This window comes from Cyphomyrmex costatus, unplaced genomic scaffold (assembly GCF_001594065.2).
Source record: "Cyphomyrmex costatus isolate MS0001 unplaced genomic scaffold, Ccosl1.0 scaffold18, whole genome shotgun sequence".
Taxonomy (NCBI): Eukaryota; Metazoa; Arthropoda; class Insecta; order Hymenoptera; family Formicidae; genus Cyphomyrmex; species Cyphomyrmex costatus.
Window position 1 is genome coordinate 1,427,832 of NW_017275824.1, and position 22,321 is coordinate 1,450,152.

Here is a 22,321-nt window from a genome sequence, read left to right on the forward strand (position 1 = left end):
CGTATATATATATATATATATATGCGCGCCGGCCAATCAACTTCCCGCTTTTTCGGAAATAATAGATACGTGACGCGGGAGATTGATTAGTGCGACGTTCAACGCATTCCACATGTGACTCGAATACCGTCACGCCAATTATTTCCATGATCGTAACGAACGATCACAAACTTTTGCACTTGGAAGCGAAAATTGGAAGCGATAGAATTTCCAAATCTAGATCTCGCACGTGAAAAAAGGCAGTCGAAATATATCTTCATTGTAACGAATAAATCTAAAAATCATTTCTGTATCGAATGGAAGCGAAAAACTAATAGATTTTATCATACTTACGATATACTGCAGATATATGGCAAAGAAAAATTACAATTATCACTTTCCATCACTATTAATACTAATAACGAATAATATAGAAATTATTTTTTCCTAACTAAATCTGTAATTTAATAATATATAATTTCGTGTTTTAATATTTTTTAGATATAAAATTATTTATCGAATACAAATACGGAAAAATATAATGCATTTTAAGAGATAAGATTTAAAAATATTTCTAATTACTTCTTAAAATATATGTATATGTAGTTTTTTACATATGTCTATTTTGCTTAAAATTAATATTGATAAAGCATATTCTCTCGTTTATATAACGAAGAGTATTAATTCTTACATATTTATTTACTATTTTACTGTTTATTTACTAATTTTACCTTCAGCTCCAGGAAATCCAATATACTAGTAATTTGTATAATAGCTTCGTTCGATATTACAGAGTAGTGAAAATTTATTTTAAATATGTGTACATTTCTTTGCAACATAATTAATAACCAGAATTTTATTTTTGAAACCAACGCGCGAATTATACCGAATCGTCTGAAGTAAGCTCCAGAACTCTACACGAGAGTCGAATATCTCGAGTGTCAAATCGAGATTTGAAAATCTTAAGATGGCGCAGATCTGTTGATTACTTTGTGTTTTCCTATTAGCTGCAGCTGTAGTTAATTGATTGTTCTACCACGATAAACGCGCATTTCTACCTAAATGTATTTTCACCGAAATCACGTTATCGAGGAATAACAGAGAATTCGCGGGGAAGTCGCTGAAATTGCATCGCATCACTCAAGAGAGCAATCCTGATTTTCTGAAATGAAGGTAACGATAAAGAGTAAGTATTTGGAGTGACATTCGAAATTTTCTTACAGTCCGTTCTGTCTGGTGCACGTAATTCTAACGCGGCACGTATGGAACTCAATCTTGTAAAAATAGACATTATGGTTATGTCACGGCCAACATTGGCATCATGCGTACGTTTTGCTCGACCGCAAAGCATTTATACGTAGATCAGCGTCTACAAGGCATTTCTCTATCCAGGTTGGACAGGCGTCGCCACCTGGCGATGGATCGCAAACGATGACAATTGCGGCATATGCAGGATGCCGTTCGACGCCAGCTGTCCAGATTGCAAGATCCCTGGGGATGACTGTCCACTAGGTATTCGAGATGCATACTCTTTTTCTTACAGTACTAAAGTAAACTACGATTGCTATTTTTTTATTAGTTTTTATTTTTTTAATTATTTGTTTGAAAATAACTGTTCCCTATACATGGCATGTTCCTTCGAATAAAATATATTTTTTTAGTGCTATTAAATATTTCCACTTTTTTTTGAGAGAGAAAAGTTAGGAATAATAATTTATATGCAGTTAGAAATGTTACTGTAAGCAAAAATTCTGCCATATGAAGTAACTGTTGCTTAAATTAATAAGGTTTATTTCTCAATTAAATGTGTGATATCTGTATAATTATTTTAAATGATTAAATTTTTATTTAACATTTAACAAGAAATTAAGATTAGGAATTTTTTATATATTAAATTGAAAATAATGTGAATTATATATGTAATTAAAAAAATTTTCTTGGAATTTGAAACAAGTTCCGTGGAAAAATTTTTCTGTTAAATAAATTAATCATCTATTAAGTTAATCAGAATTTGATCGATGTCTATAATTTGCATTTTTCTGACGTGTTTCTACTTATAATCTATTTAATGTATGCGCATATATTTTAATAGATATACATTTTCTATTTGTGTCCGTTTAATTAAGTTTCATAATTACGCATAAAATAGAATACATTATTATTTTAATATTATAGATTGCTGAAAGCGAGTTAAAAAATAGGACGATGTTTTTTAAGCCTTGTGCCCACGAAATAAATTATTTAAATTTTAGATTATTTATTAAAAATTTTTTTTTCGTGTAAATTCCAGATCTCAGACAAAGAATCAATTCACCATTTGCCAAATGGCTGAATTGTTCAAATGTGATTTGTTAATTCTTCCTCCATCCAAGATTTCTATATGGAATAAAGAATTTTGCTGAATTATTTAAAATTTTATTCAGATACAGAATCTGGAAATAATTTTATCAAGCCATCAAATTATGTCAGACATTTAAAGTGATTACTAGAAAACTTTTTACAGCATTTTTCATTATGCTTGAACAGCTTACACAATTATTTTGAGATATAGTCTAATAAAATTATTTTTAAATCTGTATCTAGCTAAATTTGTACATACTTCAACAAAATCATTCTTTTCGAGTAGCATCGTGAGATACAATTAAAGCTTTATATTTCCGACTCTTAAAATACCGCCATGACGAGAAGGTCGCATCCGCGACGGCGCGCGATGTTGTGATATCGATCGACGCGTGCCGGTCGGCCGATGGACAAACGCGACTGGTAGGTGCCGCTGTCCCTCACCCTCGCCCTGGGCACCCTCGAGTATCGATGCGCGGCGAATGTGTGCACGCACGTCCGTCCGTTCTTTCCGTTGTTACCACCCTTCCTTTCTCTTGCTGTTAATCGCCAGGTGCACCCGACCGTTCACCGGTCCGTCGTCCACCACCGACGAGATCAATTTAATAACCGCTCGTGTACATACAGTCGTGGACACTGAGGTTTTTAAAATTTTTATTTTGATGGTTTTCTGAATACGCAAAATTTTTCAGAGTGCGATCCACTATCTATGAATGCGTGTAACAAACGGTTATGACAGCTGTCAAAATGATATGGAGTCAAAGTATACAAGGTGAAATCAAGAAATATATCTTGTGTAAAACATTTAAAATTGGATACTGCAAAATTATGGTAAATATAAAAAAAGTAAATCAATTTCATTTAATACATTCATTAATATTTCCAATATATGTATTATAAGATGTCAAGAAAATAAAAAATTGTAAGATGTATATTTCTTGGATTTCACCTTATATACTTCGATTCCGTATCATTTCGACAGCTTGTTATACGAATTTGTAAATAGTGTAACAAACTCAATGTTCACGACTGTATGTATGTACATCGTTTGGTTCCAGTGTGGGGGCAGTGCTCGCATTGTTTTCATATACACTGCATCATGAAGTGGCTGCATTCGCAGCAGACCAACCACATATGCCCGATGTGTCGCCAGGAGTGGAAGTTCAAGGAGTAACCGCCGCTTATCCCGCAGGCCCGCAGGTGTCAGCACGCAGCGAGTGATCAGGTAAACGACTCGTGCCTCTTTATTCCTCCTTAGAAGAATAAAGAAGTTTCCCCTCTGAAGAAGCTCGAACATAATCGGACCGGTTATTTCAGGAGAAATTATATTACACATCTCTCCATAGTCTATTTAAATCTATAGCTGATATTCTTTCGTATACATACATATATTATAGTTGAATATTATAGTTAATTCTTGTATTTAAGACCAGTCTTAAGTACAGTCTTAAGATATTATAAATATACCAATCAAAAACAGATTATTAGCATTTTAAGATACATTACTTAAGACGATCTTGAACTCTCTAAATTCTTTCGAATGGAATCTCATTCTAAAGAGTTTCTCTAAATTCTTTGGAGTAAAACTCTTTAGAGTGAGATTCCACTTTAAAGAGAATTTAGAGAGAAATAGAAGCGACTATAAATACTGGTTTATATAATTTGTACAATCTAAATATATGTAACACGAATTTTCTTTGCTAAACTTAGGCTTTCGGCATTCAAACGTTCTATATATTTGTTAGAAAAAGCTATTGTGTTTAATTCAGTAGTTAGTAAATATCGATAATGCTTTATGACATATTTATTTATTTATAGTATTTTTTTTAAGTCGATTCGTCGTATCCAACGCGCTGTTTGCAATAAAACGTGTAACAGGATTTATATAAATTCCATATGAATAACTCATATGTATTCCAAGAATGAATGTATCTTACTGCTAAATTTAGAAAAGCTTATCTAGAATCGTCCATCCACCGACGATTAGATTCGCCTGTTACACGACAACCCGTTGTACATTCTTGTTTGCTGTCGAAACAGGTCCAAAATTCGTCACACCTCACGAATACCATCTAAATCTTTACACCTCATTCCAAATTTCTTTCGGAATTTTTATCATATATGTGTGATCAATCTCTCTTTTTAGCACGCGTACAGAAAAACGTGTTTTGGAGAGGAATTGTACAAAACTTGTCACACGGTGCTGTCGAATCTGTATAGAAAGATCGATTCAGCTAAAACATTTAAACATTTAGATAGATACTGATTTCAAAATAATTTTGTTAGACAATCATAAAAATAATTATGTAGGAAACCTAAATCTAAACTAACGAGCAATGCTACAAAAAGTTTTGATATTCTATAGCAATCAGCTTGAGCGTTTTGCATAATTATTGGATAATTTAACAAAATTATTTTCAGGCATGTTTCTAGCTGAATTTTTAGACCATCAAATTAATTATGTAGGTTGTTGATATTTTTTAGATCTCTGTGTCTACCTGAAGTTTTAGATATACTTCAGCGAAACATTCTTTCCATGACATTCGAGACTTCGCTATCATGAAATAAGTGAAATTTGAACATCTCTTGACCTCTTCATGCTCTGATCTCTCCGCGACAAAGAGTACATTTCCGGTTCAAAGGGTTAACGCGCGGCGTGCGACCGCGAGTCAGCCTCTCTCTTCTCCATCTGTTATCTGCGGGCAACACATTGGCTCGTTGAATTATTAATAAGTAGTTGTATCCGACAATACGCGTCATCAGTGTCTCGCGCGTGTTCGAGAATGTAACGTAATAGCTGCAGCCACGCCACATAATCCATTCTCCCGACAACGCGGTTGCGGTTCTACCATAGTTCTACCGCGAGCTCGGGAAGGGAGAGAAGCCCCTCTTTTTTCTCGCTTTAATCGCGGGAATTGCGTTTTGCCGATATAATCGCACGCGAGGAAACTCCGACGCGAAATTTAATGGAGTTTAACGCGAAGCGCGAATGGATGGTTAAGTCGAATCGCAACAGCATAGAACACTACAGGGAGAACACTATTTTCAACGCGGCACTTTAACTGGCGATTTTGCGAGTCAATTTGACGTTTACATCGGCTGTGGGACTGAATTATTTATGATTGTAAAAAAGACGGCCGCTTTCAACTTCATTCCTTTCGACGCGGTGTTCAAAGTACGGAGTGCAAAAATAGCAACACGAGTCATGTTTAATTCCAAGAAAAAAATGTATGATTCAACGGACGTACCGACAATTCAAGAAATTTTATAAAAATTTTATTTTTATATTTCAATCTTTGTGCGTTACTTTTATAATAATTAAAAAATGTTCTAGCGTTTTTTTTTGTATTTTTATTAATATATTTGTTATTTTTATAAGGACATTAATATATGTGATTTTTTGTGATGTGACTCTTATTAGCCTTTTTTCTCCTTAATATAAAAAATTAATCTATATATAAAGATTTTTTTAATCGGTGTGCTGCAAATAATTTTCAAGTGTGCCACAAAAATAGAGAAAGTAATAAGAAGCATAAAACTTTAGAAATAAATAAGAAAGCAAATGTGAAAGACGAAGTAAAAATATTTTAAAAATTATGAAAATTATCTAAATTATATATATATTTTGTTTGTTCTCATTTTAATCAAAGCGATAATTGCGATAAAATTATTTTTAAAACGATAAAATAAAAATTTAGGAACTTTATATTTCATTTCCGAATGTCATGTTGGCGATATCTGATAAAAGATTTATGCTGAGCGCTAAAGCGTGTATTTTAATTATTTATCTGATTAAAAAAGTTTCGTTTGTTATTTAACGTATTGTGAATTAAGAAACAAGGTTGCCAAAAAACTGGAAATCAAGAAAAAGTCATAAATTACATTTTTTAAATCAAGAACTTCAATTTTCCAGAAAATTTTGCAAAATTTTCTCGAAAATTCTTGCTTAAAAAAATTTAATGTACGTACATCACACTCTCCTTTTACACAGTTTTAGAATATTATTAACTTAACAATTAAACGTAGAGTGTCAGCGACATTAATAGTAATTAACAGTGTATTATTTAATTTTCTCAACAAAATATATTTGACAGTTTTCAAATCAGGATAAAAATACAAAAAAAAATCAAAGTGTTATTAAAAGTATTAGGGAAAATCACATGAAATTTTGTCTGGAAAAGTTATGGAATTCTAGGATAAGAAATTTGTGACAATCTCTCCTGTTTGTAGAAATGCACAAAATAGAGTCGCAAACAGACTCACGTCTGACATTGGCATTCAAAGTCCGCGTCTCGAACGCGCTCTTCACGAAACCCCGTGACCCAGTAATCGAATTTTGTTTTGACGGCCACGTTGTACGGTAACAGCCGGACAGACAGGAACGTCTTCGTGATATGTACGATCCGATTTCGATCGATCAAGGAACCGGCCGGATTGCGCGGGCGGGAAGGAGAGGTGTAGTCGGACTTGTATTTTATCGGCGGGAGATCGGTCGCAAAAGTGGAACGAGTTGTTTTTGCCTGAGCCAGAGCGAAACAGAGTGTGAATAAATTCCGCGGTCCGCGTTTTCTCAGCCGGCCAGTCGTGCCACTTCCTCGTCGAGCTTAATTGCGCTGTGAATGGGCGAGCGATACGCATGGTGATGGCGCGCCGATAACGCGTATCATCAGCGGTTACTTCATTTCACGGAGCACGTGAGACTGCAGGATCCGCTGCGATATTTTATCTTCGTCATTCCACTTCAATTTAGTGATAGAAACGTTTGTGAAATATCCGAGAAGTGCCATCAAGTAGCGATTCTATAGAAACGTGACCGATTGTCTTGAATAAGATGTATGTATATCTCCATCGTGTATCAAATTGAAAACAAACTTAGTCCTAAGATCTTGTAAAATCGTGTCAATCACAAACTTGAGAGCGTGACTTAAAAGAGAGAAATTACTTCGTTAAGACGAATTGCGCGAGTTAAGAGTAATCACGCTTCCCTGGACTCCTCTTCCCGCAATCTTCGAAACATAGGAGGGAAGAAAGAAAACGAGGGAAGTCTGAATGTCACACAAGCTACGGCACTGGCGAACGGACCTCCGTGCTATTGCAGAGGACGACGAGACGGAGGGGACCTAATAGGTCCCTTCCCTTTTCTCCATCTCTCTTCGTTCGCCTCTTCCTTTAATAGTCCTTTCCTTTCTCTTTCCTCTTCCGTCTCGTTCTCCTTGTCTGCTACGGGTTACTCTCTCACGCGATACCACCGGTCGCGGTATACACCTACACCCAATGATGGAGGTAGATGGAACCCCGAGATGGCTCCGAGTTTAGACTCGTTCCATAATTGCCTTCTAGTTCTTTTTTTAAATTTGTAATTCCTAATTCGTGATTTTTTTAATTCATGTGAGTCCTGATTATTTTTATTCGTAATTTCTAGTTCTTTCAATTCGTAACTCCTAATCCTTTCATAAATATAATTTTCAGTCCTTTTAATTTCTAATCATTTTAATTCTTAGTCTTTAATTCATGAGACTCCTAGCTTTTTTAATTTACGACGTTCAACCCTTCGAATTCGTATCTTCCAATTCTTTTAATTGATGATTCCTATAGTCTGTCTTATTCGTACAAATAATCCTATCAAAAAATTTTATTTAAGTCCCCATACTTTTTTATTGAGTTCCTATGGCATCTTTTACGTATTCATTCTTTACTTCATTTATCTCTTTTATAAGAAATTATAACGATGTTCCGGCAAAGCACGGAAACTGACATGATCAATCAGACATTTTATGCCTTACTCTATAGAAAGTTCACGTTTATCGCAGATCGCTGTTCGCGTCGATGCGTATAATGCGTATTGCGAAATGAACGCACATTCGCGAGTAATTAACTGCTACACCTGCGGTAGATATATGATGTAAAGAAACGAAACGCGATATGTGACGTGTTCCGTGAAGTGCTCGTAATTCTGTGGAAGCACGACGAAATCGACTTACATAAACTTAAACAATCTCGGGCGAATGCGTGTATGTAATTAGGACGCGCTGGTATAATTGAATCTATTCGAGCGAATCCTGTGAGAATACATTACGTCGACGATGTAACATGACGATGAAATTTAATATAATTTTACACAACTAAATTAAATTGATAACCAAGTATTTGGAGGCTCGGAGAATTAAAATTTAAATAAGTAACAACACAGAGCAATAAGTAAATATAGTAAATTGAAATTAATATCAAGATCCCAAACGTTCCACACGCTGAATCATTTTCAGTGGATAAAGACTTACAATATTCAGAATACTTATAATCGCAAGTCACGCTTTGAAGATATGGTATATCTGTGTTGTTGACTTTTATCACTTATTTAAATTAAATTAATTGTATTTGAAACGAAAACTCCTTTATTTTCAATATTTCGAACGATTATAGCGTAGACGACCGAGAGATCGTGATGCATTGTGAAAATCTAACTGAAAGACAGCATCCCCGAGAAGAAATTGCAGCGCTTTGACGCTAGAAAGTGTGACCACGACTTTCCGTAAAGTTTAGAACGGCAACCGCATTTCCCCTTCCCCTCCCCTTCCTGAGATCTGACGTAACGTATCGGGCGATCCAAGAGTTTTTCCTACCAGGTCAAGAACTCACACATTATCATGATCAACAGTGTTGAGATCGCCACGAGACCGTCGTGGTGAACCTTTACCATCACCGTCAACCGCAGGTCTTCTTTGCATTCGCCTGTGTCTCTCCCTTCTGTGCCTTCCACACACCAATCCATCTAGGCACGCTTACTCACTCGTTTATTCGCTCTCTCGCTCATTCACACGCTCATTCCTTTCTCACCCACTCGCTCGTTCACTCACACTCACGCACACGCACACGCACATACCAATACATGCACAAGGCGCACACTCGTTGACTACCTGACGAGAACTCGAGCTCGACCAGTCACGTGGCCACCGATCGCGAAGGATGTTTGTGGGACCGCAAAGTCAGTCCGTGGCGGTCGGTCCGTTGAGAAAGAGAGGATAGAGACGCGATCGGGTGGAAGAGAAGGAGGAAAAGGACAGGACGGAGGAGGAGATACTGGATCGGGGATACCGCCTGGGGACTCGGGATCGTCGCTGTTCTAACTCTACCTGTCCAAAGGCATTCGTTGCGCGATCGTTTCGGCTTATTCCTCGTAGTTCACCAAAGTTAAAGTTTTTAAGTGTTTTTCGCGATTAGTTTCCATCATTACGGGCGCGAGAGAAATCTTGGAGTTAAGTGGATGAAAGGAGGATTTTCTCGGCATCATTGAAGCGATCATGACGTAGGAATCAGTAGTGCTTTAATTGTAGCAAAAGGAGGAGGAATCGCCAATTTGTTTGTGCGTTAGAAAGTGTGGGTGCACTGAAACGTGAAAGACGCGATGTGACGTCAAGCGAGACTCGGAAGTGACTGCTGAAGACGCGCGGATGACGCAAAGACGAAGTGGCTCGAATCAAGGAAGAGATGGTTCTCCTTCATTCGAAATAACGATACACACATAAATTAAATTAAATTCTTGGTTCTTCCAACAAAATTTGTCTTTCTTTGTCTACAAGAAAAGAAGAATGAAGAAGTTTTATATACAGAAATTTAATTACCAAATTTTTTAAAAATAAATTTGATATATGCTTCAGAAAAAAAGGTAGAAAAGAAGTCCTTTGTTAGGATCGTCGAATGTTTGGTGCGCACTGTGAATCGCGGTATGCGATAGAAAGTTTACTTACAAAAGGCGGCAAGTCAGGTTGCCTCGTTCGTTCACAAAGAAGCGGGTTCGCCGGGTCTGCTCGTACACTCTTCATGGAAGGAAAGCTCGAGCGATCGAGATAGAAAGGCGACTATCGAGGCCATAACATCAGATCGTGAAGATCAAAACTTCAATGACAAGCTGAGCAGAGAAAAAGAGAGAAGAGAGAGAGAAAGATGAGAAACAAAATGCACACGAAGTAAATCCTTGTATTGAAAATCGGAAGTGGCTTCTTGAGGCTTTTAATTGACGTGGAGGAATATTTTGCGACGTAATTCCCGCAATTGTGTGCAAAATCGCAGGTCGACTCCGCTCGCTGCGATCGCGAACGAAGAGGTATTTGAGAAATTGGAGACACCGCGCATGAAGCTATTAGCGAGCGAACGAAGGCACGTTTCGTGGCTCCCGCAGAATTGTATGCAAAATCGCGTCGGCGATATCGCGAGACATCGACGCGATCGCGACCCGCTTACGAATAAAGAGGACGTGGTGGACTTGAGGGGAGAAACGAAAGAGAAGAGGCGAAAGAGAAGGAAACGCCGCGAATCGAGGGTTCCTCGTGACTACGCGCGGTGAGATTGCGGTGATTTCGCTGGCGCAACAGTGTGTGGAATCATGTGGCGACGTTGCACAACATTCCCGTCATCTCGGATGGGCATTTAAAGCATGCTTGTCCGTGCGTTTTAAGGGAATAAGAATTCCAAGAAACGCACGCCTCGCAAATCATACCTCCGGGCTGCAATAGATTTTATGCAAAGATATCCAACGGCTATTACGTTTGTCTACGACTGATAATATACGTCACAATAAAATTGCAAACAACGAATTTTTGTCTGAAGAATTTTGCGGATGATGAAATACTGCTGACACAAGAAATTTGTCGAACTCACAGAATACCTCGCTCGCCGAGTTATTTTCCGACGTTCCTCAATTCCATTGGCTTATAATAGACACACATGCGATAAGGAGGATGATAAACGTCAGTTCTTATCTTGTGAGAATTTTGAGCGAAACGCAATCTTCGTCGTTCACGCGCGAGGTGAAGGTACCTCGTGTTAACGCTGACATTTAGTATCGTGTTTAGTAATAGTGGTAATAGTATAAATATTTTTTTTGCGTATATTGACGTAATCGCAAGTCGGAATTGTACAGTTTGCTCGAAAAGTAAAATTCGTTTTGCATACGTATGTTTCGTCATTGAGGATGAGCAATCGCTTTGGTTAGACGGTTCGAAAGGCGAGCGGAATGCAGCTGGCAACCAGTCAAAGGCCTCATCCGCCTCCGGTGCCACCTCGACCGAGTCGGCAGGTGGTTGCCGAGGCCCTCAAGAGATCGCCAAGGCCGCCCTGTCCCACTAGGCAGGCACCACCGCCGCCAAACACGAAGCCTTGGAGATCCGAACAACAAGTACAACAGCAACAACAATTACAACAGCAACAGGTGGATCCAACAGGCGGACGTACGACTGTATACGAGTCCCTCAAAGAGTACACGAAGGATTCCAAGGATGAGATTGTATCCAATGACAAAAATCCACGAGATCGTAACCAGACGCAAAATACAGACAGAATTGTTGAAGATAACCGGTCGGAGAATGGAAACAAAGTTACCTCGTCTCAAGATCAACATCATAGACCCTGTATTGGTTCGGAAAAACCTTATCCCACGGGAAACGTTCCAGTGAATATTGTGCGAAAGCGCAACAGTGTGACTGAGGATCAACGGCCGCAACGTAGGTTGGAGATCCGAAGAAACTCCCGTGGGAAAGACTTAGTCGGTGCTCTACCGTATCATCGTGAACGATGGAAGAAGTTACCTGACAAAGATCAGCAAAGAGAGAACAGTGTCGTCGCCTCGACGGAGAAATTCGAAACAGCACTGACGACGACGAAGCCACCGGTAGCTATCCGAGCTGTCAACGTGTCCTTCGAAGACGAGCATAGTGCCTCATCCTCTAGTCCAGATTCCGCTCGAGGGCGAGTCACAGTGAGTTACGCGGAAAAGTGCAACGGCGATCCAGAGAGACCAGACGGATGTAACACCCGGTCGACGCCCACGTGTCGATTGTGTCCTGATGAGCAACAACAACAGGAAGCGTTCGTTGCGAGTGAAAAGTTCGGTAACGGAAGTATCAAAACTCCGTCTGCTATCGACGAGAAATCGACGAATATCTCGAGCATTGACCGCGCTACCACCACGTTGCTCGTCGTCGACGAACCAGAGCGTAAAATTACACTCAGCGATCAAGAGGACAGTAACGACAGCGACAACAATATCCACCGGCAGGACTGGCTGGAGGCGGGGGTTCGTTACTCTTCCACGCAGATTACTTTGCATGGAGATGACGGCGACGACGACACCGTGGGTCGAGTCAATGGTTATGATCATCACGAGGAGGAGAGAATCACTGATCTTGATTTCATCAGGTAGACCAAAATCATGAAATCACCAGAGACTTTATTTGTAATTGTCTCTACTAAAAGTTAACATTAAAAATGGATGGGACTAAATTGTAATACGAATGTGAGATTTTTGTCTATTTAGCAAAGAATACAAATTTGAAAGTTTTTTATCCATGAAATAAATTATTAATGAGTCAGTATAAATGTAAAGAGGGCAACGAGCCAAGTAAATTAACGAATAATTTAATTTAAACAATCATACAAACATCAAAAACCAACGTTCGACTCCGATCGGGTCATTTTGAATGTTATATAAAATATCAAGTATTATAGATTAAAATATATTGTATACATTCTTCATTAAGTCAAAATATTTTCGATTCAATGCAAGATTCAGTCAATATTGGTGTCGTAAGCATAATCCTTGTCAAAAATAAAAGGAAAAGAAATAACGTGTCCATAAATAAAAATTCCAAGTCACAACAGTAAAACAATATTATAATTAAAAATAAGATAATTTGCAACGATCCAAAATGAGCACTGATCTTTGTAATGACAAATAAAGTAACATTATTCTTTACATTTATACTGTTTTATACATATTGAACCTTATAATTACTTTTATTTTATTTATGAGTGTTTTTTTAAATGGCTTCTAAATGTTCAATATTATTGTAGAATTGTTTTGTACAATATTATTGATGCGTCCCTTAAACAATTCAAAACGAATAGTTTGATATCTTAATGTATCCTCCAGATAATAAATAATTTTGTGCACAATATCAGTATTTATGTAATAATATTGATTGTCTAGGGATCATAATGAAAAACTTAAAAAAAAGCTTTGATTTTAGTTTTTATTGGCTCTAAAAATCATGAAAAAAATTATTGAGATTTTCTTTTTCATAAATTATGATAGTTGTGTGTGTGTGTATCTTTAGATATAACATTGTTAATTCCCAAAAATTCATTTACATTTTTTACATCTAATAGTCTAACATTTCATCATGGACGTCAATAATAATTAAGAAGAACAAGATAAAAAGCACTGATTTCCTAATTTAAACAATTAAACATTAAAAATTTTTAAATGTGTTTAAAATATACAGTTCTTTTGAAAGTGAATTTTAATGCTATTATTTTACGTCAAAAATAATGTATTTAATGAAGATATTGTATGAATAACATTATTTAAGTGTTCTATGACGTAACGTTGTCGCAAGACGCGACGTTACTGCACACCAGCGCTAATGATGTAATAATTATCGAGAAGTCGCGATAGTTGCAGGGTCGCTCACTGCATTACGCGCATTGATCTAAATTCAACTATCCGGTGATATGAGTGCACTGCTTTCTCGTGATGAATGCTGTCTCAACCAACCGTAAAAACCAACCGCTCGTTAGCGTTAACTAACGTTCAAAAAATGCTTGCATTACCTTTTTTTTTCTTAATTCAGTCCTGGAACCTTAATTTACCTCTTAATTTGCTTAGCTATAAAATCCTGAAAAATTCACATTACACTTGTTTTTCGAGTATTGCGAACTGTATAGCATTTATTCGCACATGAATGTGCAATTATGGAGATTTATGCAGTTATATAAATTAAACGAATGTTACGTAAAAAAAGGAAAAATATATTCTCGAGAAATAAATACAAATAGAAGCTGCATAAATATAATATTCTTTTCTCGCACAACTGATTGCTACAAAATTAGAAATCAGGGAAATGTCAGGGAAATTGAAAATGGTCAGCGAAATTAAAGAAAAAAGTTAACAAATTTTGCAAAATTTCTGGATTATAAAAATTATAAAAATTGGTTTTAAAATAGTTCAATATTGATGTACATATACATACATACGCTATGTATAATTTTTGAATACTATCAACTTAACAATTAATGGGGTATGTTAAGTTAGCACCCCAACTATAGTACTCAGGAGTTCTGATTAGAGTTCTCACTTCTTTTTGACGAGACGAAGAGTTCTCTATAGTTAATAACAAGAGTTCCGCTCAATAAATATTTTTTTTACATTTTTTAAAAATGGGGTGCTAACTTTTTATCGAATTTCGAGGTGGAATAGTTTTGAGCGGCTTAATAGCTTCAATTTGCGATTGCCTAGAGTTCCTGACATGTAAAAAAAATTTTCGAATAATAAAAAAAAAATCCAATCGCTTTTTCACCTTACAGTTTTCGATAGAACTCGTCGAGTATTACAAGAAACGCTACTCAGAACTACTCGGTACTCTCAAAAAAATTTTCAAATATTTCCACTATTTTTTTAAACTTTATTATATTTCAAAAATGTTTTTTATGTATCAAGAACTCTAAGTATTCACAAAATACTTCTGTTAAACTGATCAGAACTTGCGACCTTGAATTTCGTTAAAAAGTTAACACCCCATTTTTAAAAAATTATTAAAAAATGATTATTAAGTGTATATGTCATTAAAAATCATAGAGAACTCTTCGTATCGTCAAAAAAAAGCATAAATTATCATCAGAACTATTGTATCTAAAAATTAATTTTTCAAAAATTTTTTATTTTTTTTTAATATTCGAAAATTTTTTTTACATATCAGGAACTCTAGGCAATCGCAAATTGAAGCTATTAAGTCACTCAGAACTATTCCACTTCGAAATTCGATAAAAAGGTTGCACCCCATTTTTAAAAAATGTAAAAAAAAATGTTTATTGTGCGAAACTCTTGTTATTAACTAAAGGGAACTCTTCGTCTCGTCAAAAAGAAGTGGGAACTCTAAACAGAACTCCTGAGTACTATAGTTGGGGTGCTAACTTAACATACCCCAATTAATGCAAGTAGTGTTAACAATATTAATAGTAATTTTCATTGCTATATCAAATTATTATCTCAAAAATATTTCTTAATCAGAAAAAAATACAATTTCAAAGTATTATTGAAAGTCAGGAAAAATCATGAAATTTTATCTGGAAATCAGGAAAAGTTATGATGTTTTGGAACGAGAAATTTGTGACAATCCTATAGCTACAAGTCAATGAAAAATTTATTATTAAGAACAGCAACTTTTTAAACTGATATCACTATCTATAACTACTATCAGATTGGTATCGTTGCACTTGGCATATTGAATTGATCTCATCTCAGCACGCGGAAAATAAAATGTAACAAGCAAGCGGAGCCGAGTCGAACGGATATCGATATCGATAAGAACGGATTGAGTGATCGCACACTTTCACGATGTGCACGCGATGTTAATAACCGCAGGACGAAGTGAGTCATTCGCCAAATTCCCCGCCTTCTTGACCGCGGGCGGCCGACATTCATAAAAACAGATCGATTTTTATTCCATAAGATGATCGTGTAACGGTATTCCCATTTCCTGCGGCTTCCATCGTACTCCGCCTTTGACAGTTTACAAAACCGTACAATCCGCAGAAGTTTTCCCCTGAGTATCATGAAACTATTAATTTCATCCCCCTCGTACACGGAGAAAGCGAAGTAATATGTGCTAGAATTCTAGAAAATTTTATGGAATTGACATGTCTATCTATATAGAAACAATTACATATTGCGTAAAATTGACTTTATTTTTCTGATAAATGATCGTCATATAGCCATATTGTAAGGTACTTTTTACATTTCGTAAAGTCAATTTTAAGAGTTAATCGTGCTTACAATCTTAAAAATGCATCTGTAATTATGTGAAAGGATTTTAATAAAGCTACTTTTTATTCATTACCAACAACATTGCACTCTCACTCGCCCCTAGGAATTCTTGGATGTTTGAATCAGGAGAGTCCGTAAGAAGATTACACACCTAGAATTGTTTAATCTTAAAATTGTATTATAATTTACTTTACTATAATAATCACTTAAATAGATTTATTATAATTATAATTACGATATTTTTGTTTTACATCTCTGATATTTTAATTTTTATACAAGTAAATATATCTTGTTTATTATAAGTTTGGTAAAAATAACCAGAATATCTTTATTGGCCTTGTAAAAATTACTAAACCCAATTTTTCCATATAAATTCCATTCATGCTTCTATTTTAGTTTATTATTGTTAACTACAGCTGGAAAACAAAGATTTTTTAAATTAATATTTTGTTAATATTTAGGGGTAAAAAAAAATATTAATTTGTAATTTTTTTATTGATGTATATTTGTAACTTTTTATTATGCTGTTACATATATTAAATGTTTATAATTATGTAAGAGTATTAGTAATTAATCTAGTTAATTAACTTCTTAACTATGGGTGTTTTCTATTTCGTGACACAACAATACTGTTCCTTATTACTCATCTAATACCGAAAAGAATAAAATCATAAATTTCTGTCACTAAATGTACCCTTTCTTTATCACTGAAAACACTTTGTCTTTTTTGAACAAATGCGTCGAAAATATATTTGATTGTATACAAAATATAAATTATCTGAAAACCTCGTACTTGCATATTCCAGTATACAAGAAAGGATCGCGATGTCTTCCCTGCAAGGATTACCCCCGTTACCAAGAAGCTTGAGTGGCTTCAATTTGAGCGGTCGCGGCGAGAGCGGCGAGAGCCCACGAGGTCGTCCAGTAAATCCCAAAGAGGCGGCAAAACGTCGCTGCAAACGTCGTCATCGAGGCCGTCTCCACCTGCCAGACAGCTCACTACCTTGGATACCCAATTGGCGGTGCTCAGGAGAGAAATGGTACTCATCCGAAAATTGTTTTCACTCTTTTACTTCTCTGTTAACATCGCGGAATGCAGTCTCGTTATTTTTTGGTTTCGGTGGAACGTATCTCTCGATGTTTCTGATGTCTTGTGAAAATGAGATGCTGCGCAATATAGAACCGGTTCACAGAATATCAGGATCTTGATCTTTTTCTTATTTTTAACGTCTAGTGACGTTAATTTATACACGATAAGCTAGGAGATACATATATATATATATATGCACAGAGAGAGAGAGAGAGAGAGATCGAATCTTTATGTTACAATTTAATTCCCCAAGAAAGTTATAGCATTTAATAAGTAATGATACTCAATCGTTTAATGTTTTAGTAAGATAAAATTATTAGATTTTTTGAAGAACTTTTAGACAAACAAAATGGATAGGAATACGGACAGTGGCTAACTTATTTTGACATGAATAAAAGGCCTAGTAGTCTAATTGGCTAGGAAACTTGCGCGTAAAGCAAGGTATATATATGTATATATATATATATACAGGGTGACCCATTTTAACTTAGGCAGCCAAATAACTCGAAAACTAAATCCAATAGACAAAAATGTTTCAAATAAAAATGGAACGGTGTCGAGGGGGACACGTTTTAGTCACGTTGTTTTTTTCCTAAGTGGAGGCGCTGAAAAGATATGAAGGTCACCTCCACTTTTTTAAATGGAATTATGTAATTTTTTTTAGATAACGTGATTCCTCTAATTATTTTGCATATAAAAGTATTAAGGTAGAGATACCAAAAAACCAATAGTTTTCGAGATATTTTACACTTTATTTTGGTACATATTGACACAAAATGTTAAATAACTCGTAAACTGTTAACTTTTTGATTATCGTACCTTAATGCTTTTGTGAACAGAATAATGAGATAAATCAAATGGTGTAAAGAAAACACATAGTTGCTTTAAAAAAAATATGTATACAAAATGGATAATTTTTTAAATATGCAACTATGTGTTTTCTTTACACCATTTGATTTATCTCATTATTCTGTTCACAAAAGTATTAAGGTACGATAATCAAAAAGTTAACAGTTTACGAGTTATTTAACATTTTGTGTCAATATGTACCAAAATAAAGTGTAAAATATCTCGAAAACTATTGGTTTTTTGGTATCTCTACCTTAATACTTTTATATGCAAAATAATTAGAGGAATCACGTTATCTAAAAAAAATTACATAATTCCATTTAAAAAAGTGGAGGTGACCTTCATATCTTTTTAGCGCCTCCACTTAGGAAAAAAACAACGTGACTAAAACGTGTCCCCCTCGATACCGTTCCATTTTTATTTGAAACATTTTTGTCTATTGGATTTAGTTTTCGAGTTATTTGGCTGCCTAAGTTAAAATGGGTCACCCTGTATATATATATATATATATATCCGGGTTCAACTCCCGGCCGAGGTAATATTTTTCGCAATAAGGAAATTATATCCAGATTTAGTATTTTCAGATTATTAGAGTTGCGTTTCAAGACCAATTGTTCGGCGCGTAATTTGGGGGGACTACGTATATTAGTTAATTATTAATTTGTTTTAATTCGTGATAGTACCGCGGTAGTTTATATGTAAGCGATTAAAGATCCAAGCTGGACTGTTATAGGCTTCGTATTTGTATTAGTTACGAATAAAATATTTTTAATGCAATTTGAATATATGAAGAAATAAAACGTTTTAAAAATTTTGTGGATGCGATTTTTAGATGACTGAAGCAACTATTGATTAAGAATGAATACTCGAAATCTTTTACGATTAGAAAATTATTTGACCATTGGATTGGATTTTACGGCACGTGTAGCAGAGTACCACTCGACATGCGGTCAGTAAATTGTCGACGCGATTCAAATTGGTGCCTGAAATTGTGCATCCTATAACGGCAGCCATTAACTCCAATAGAAACCATTAGTCATCTATCACGGCGCGAAATGTATTTACGAGCATGTGCAGGAAAATTCCACGCCTCCGCGTGCAACAAGCACGTGCGATTTCAGAGCGGTCATCGAAATTCTGTGTCGCTGTCATCGATCGCGATGGAAGCTGTACAAATTATTTGCTCTCTCATTTCTCTACACCACAGATTTGTGTATCATATTGTGTCAGTGATTTAGTTTCGAAATTCTTAATTCAATTACATTTCGATGCTCAGATCGTTTTTCTTTTTATGTTTTATAATTTCCATTTCTTGTATTTTGGATGATATTTTTATTGGTAATTTTGTTTTTATTCTTTTTATATTATCTTTATTATTTTTTGTTAAAAATTTCTTTTGAATAATTTCCTTTTCCTGTCATTTTTTGTCTTTGATTTCTACTTGAAAGTATTCCTTGTCTCGTAGTAAACTTCGATCCTTGCCACTCCTTATCCTTGATATTCCGTCGCGTCATTCCGATCACGTTCCACGAACCTTCATTTTCCACTCGGTCGTCGTTGTCCACCTCTGTTGCTCTCCTGTCTGTTTCTTCCAATCCTTCCGCGTTTGTTTGGGCGACCTGGACGACCCGTTACCTCGAGACCACGATCGCGTGTGAGTAAATTGCGGCGCGCGATGAGCGTGTATTTTATGCGTGGGATCATAAGTAGCGAGGGAAACCAGAGTATACCGCGGTAGAGAAAGACAGAAACGCGCTTATATCATTTAACCGTGCGGAGGATCCGCTTTTTAATAGCTATATTAAAGCAAGTTTGCTGCGCAAACATATTCACATGCCTACTGTTAGTTACATGCCGCATTCATCTACGTCGTTTAATACGATTGAAATTCTAAAAGGCTTTATGTTTATTTCAAATAAAATTATTACAGTATCTCTTGGCGTACATCTCATTAGTAACTCAATAATCTCATTATCTCCTCGTCGATTGACGATTAAAATTCTAAAAAACTGTTTATTTCAAATAAAATTACTATACCTATATCTTTGTGTACATCTCATTAGCAGCTTAATCTTTGCAATAACCTGGAAATTAATATTTTGTTAAACTATCCAAAATTAATATATTGTATAATAAATTTAAATAATAGATTCAAAAATATTTTTATTGAACTATAAAAATAATTATATGTAAGAATTTTAAACATAATGAACAGCATAATTATTTTATAATTGTCAAACAAAATTGAGACCTGTATTTAGCTAAATTTTTTAATATTTGTATAAGATCATTCTTTCTGTTGAGAAATTCGAACTTTGTTGATTCTCAGCAGCGATCGCTATATATTTGTATATAAACATTGCCGTATCATACCGACCACATTCGTGTGGCATTGCGGCAATCTTCCCGAAATTAACTGTAACGGGATCTTGAGTAGGATCTCTCCGAGGAGAAGAGCTCTCGTGATAAACTCTTGTTGGATCTCCGTTCGCGTCAACATCTCGAGTCGCGTATTTAAGTTGGGCTAATAATTTAATAGTCAATCCAGACACGGGAAGCGAGTTCGCACAGCCGCTCCCACGCTACATTCCCTCAGGCATGATTCTACTCCTCCGTACTCTTTTTCCCTCACCCGCTCCTTTTCACCTTCGTTCTCTCTTCTGCTCTTCGTCATCGTCCCTCTACCAGCCTCGTTTCTCCTTCATCGCGGTGTCCGCTTGCGTCTCTCATATTCTTCCCGTTCTCCTTTTGCATGTCTCTCCTATACAACTCCCTCTTCCTCGGTTCCCACGGCAGCCTAGCGGCTGCTTGGAAATGCGTCGTTTCAGTCCGTAAATCACGAGGTAACATTTACCTTGGAGACCGTATGGTAAAAGTGAATGCGTTCTTCTAGCTTCTATATTGAGCCCTATGTGAAATTTCGCAGCGACCCACGGTGACGAATAATGAAGAAAGGTCACGGGGTTACGGAAAATGATGATCGTAGAACCTCTTTAATAAATGTCTAAAAGTCAACCTTTTCATGGAATACAAATTTATGTAAGGAGTAAAATAAGTATTTTATTGTATATTTATTTTTAATTGGAAATTACTGCAAAATTCCGGTTAATTTAGTTTCTAATGTCATAGAACATTTGACCTCAAAGCGATAATTGCGTTTTTTGTCAAGTACAAATATAACTTTTGTGCGTCTATCGTAAATTCACGGCAATACCGCAATCTATTTTTTTTTATTCAGTTTTCAATGCATCACTATAATTATGCTTGCATTTGCAGTTTGGTCTACGGCAGCTCGATCTCTCATTGTTATCACAATTGTGGTCCTTGAACGAGTCGATCCAGGAGTTCCGGCAACTGCTGCAGGAGCAGGAGGACCGAGCGCCTTCGCCATCACCCAGCAGCGAGGAGGGAGAGGATGCGACTTATGGGGTGCATCCGCCGCCACCACCGAGAAGACCTGCACCTACGCTGCATCATCGACCGCCACGACCTCCCAGGCCACCCAGGCCATCAGCCAGTGACGAATCGCCGTCGAGTGAAGAATACGGGGCCGTTTGACGTATCGTCACCGAGAGGAAGAAATACTCAAGAAGGTCTCGGTCCTCTCATCGCACCTAAAATGAGCGTTCCAGCGAGCGCCAATATTATGTCTATTTTATAATAGTCTTAAGCGCAGTTGTAAATGGCTATAGCTGTGAGAATCGATTAATCAAGTCAAATGGGAGAAGAATATTTGACTGTGATTGGTCAATTCTAACAACTATAACCATTTACAGCTACGCTTACGACTATTGTAGAATAGACTTTATTTCGCGGTAGATTAATTGTGGTCGCGCTTAGGCCTGTTCTATAATCAGTCGTATATTGATGTCAGCTGTCACTAATCGTTTGTCGTATGTTGTATGTCGTACATGAATACAACTTGCTATTCTACAACTGAGTCGTTTATCGAAGTCAGAACAAATCAATAATTATCAATAATTATTTCATCTACATATCAGTGATTTCATAATATAATATAAATATATCCATATAAAAATACCTGTTTATCCATATACATAAATGTATCCGAAGGTTATATTTCATCTAATCGTAGTCAGAAAAGATGGGAATTGACCATCTTCTATTTCGACATCGACAGCCGATTCCGACATACGACTAATTGTAGGACGGGTCTTAAGCCTGTTCTACAATAGTCATAAGTCTTGAACCATAAGGAATTGGCCAATCATAGTTAAATATGAAGG

At 36.1% G+C, this 22,321-nt stretch overlaps 2 protein-coding genes across 2 annotated transcripts; both read left to right on the forward strand.

Moving 5' to 3' along the window:
- Positions 1-1,044: 1,044 nt before the first annotated feature.
- Positions 1,045-16,993, forward strand: lmgA (anaphase promoting complex subunit lemming A). Its single transcript, XM_018537594.1, has 4 exons — positions 1,045-1,165; positions 1,372-1,491; positions 3,378-3,544; positions 16,942-16,993. Exons 1-3 carry the CDS (start codon positions 1,147-1,149, stop codon positions 3,491-3,493), a joined length of 255 nt encoding a protein of 84 aa, XP_018393096.1. The 5' UTR covers positions 1,045-1,146; the 3' UTR covers positions 3,494-3,544; positions 16,942-16,993.
- Positions 16,961-21,632, forward strand: LOC108772107 (protein FAM89B). Its single transcript, XM_018537562.1, has 2 exons — positions 16,961-17,059; positions 21,351-21,632. The coding sequence occupies exons 1-2, from the start codon at positions 16,961-16,963 to the stop codon at positions 21,630-21,632; spliced, it is 381 nt and encodes a 126-aa protein (XP_018393064.1).
- Positions 21,633-22,321: the final 689 nt, after the last annotated feature.

What these genes read in the sequence shown, in the direction of transcription:
- lmgA (XM_018537594.1), top strand. An exon ending in TGGGGATGACTGTCCACTAG is followed by an intron (nt 1,492 to 3,377) that starts GTATTCGAGATG and finishes GTTTGGTTCCAG; the next exon opens with TGTGGGGGCAGTGCTCGCAT.
- LOC108772107 (XM_018537562.1), top strand. Translation starts at nt 16,961, where the DNA reads ATGTCTTCCCTGCAAGGATTACCCCCGTTACCAAGAAGCTTGAGTGGC. An exon ending in AGAGCCCACGAGGTCGTCCA is followed by an intron (nt 17,060 to 21,350) that starts GTAAATCCCAAA and finishes TTGCATTTGCAG; the next exon opens with TTTGGTCTACGGCAGCTCGA.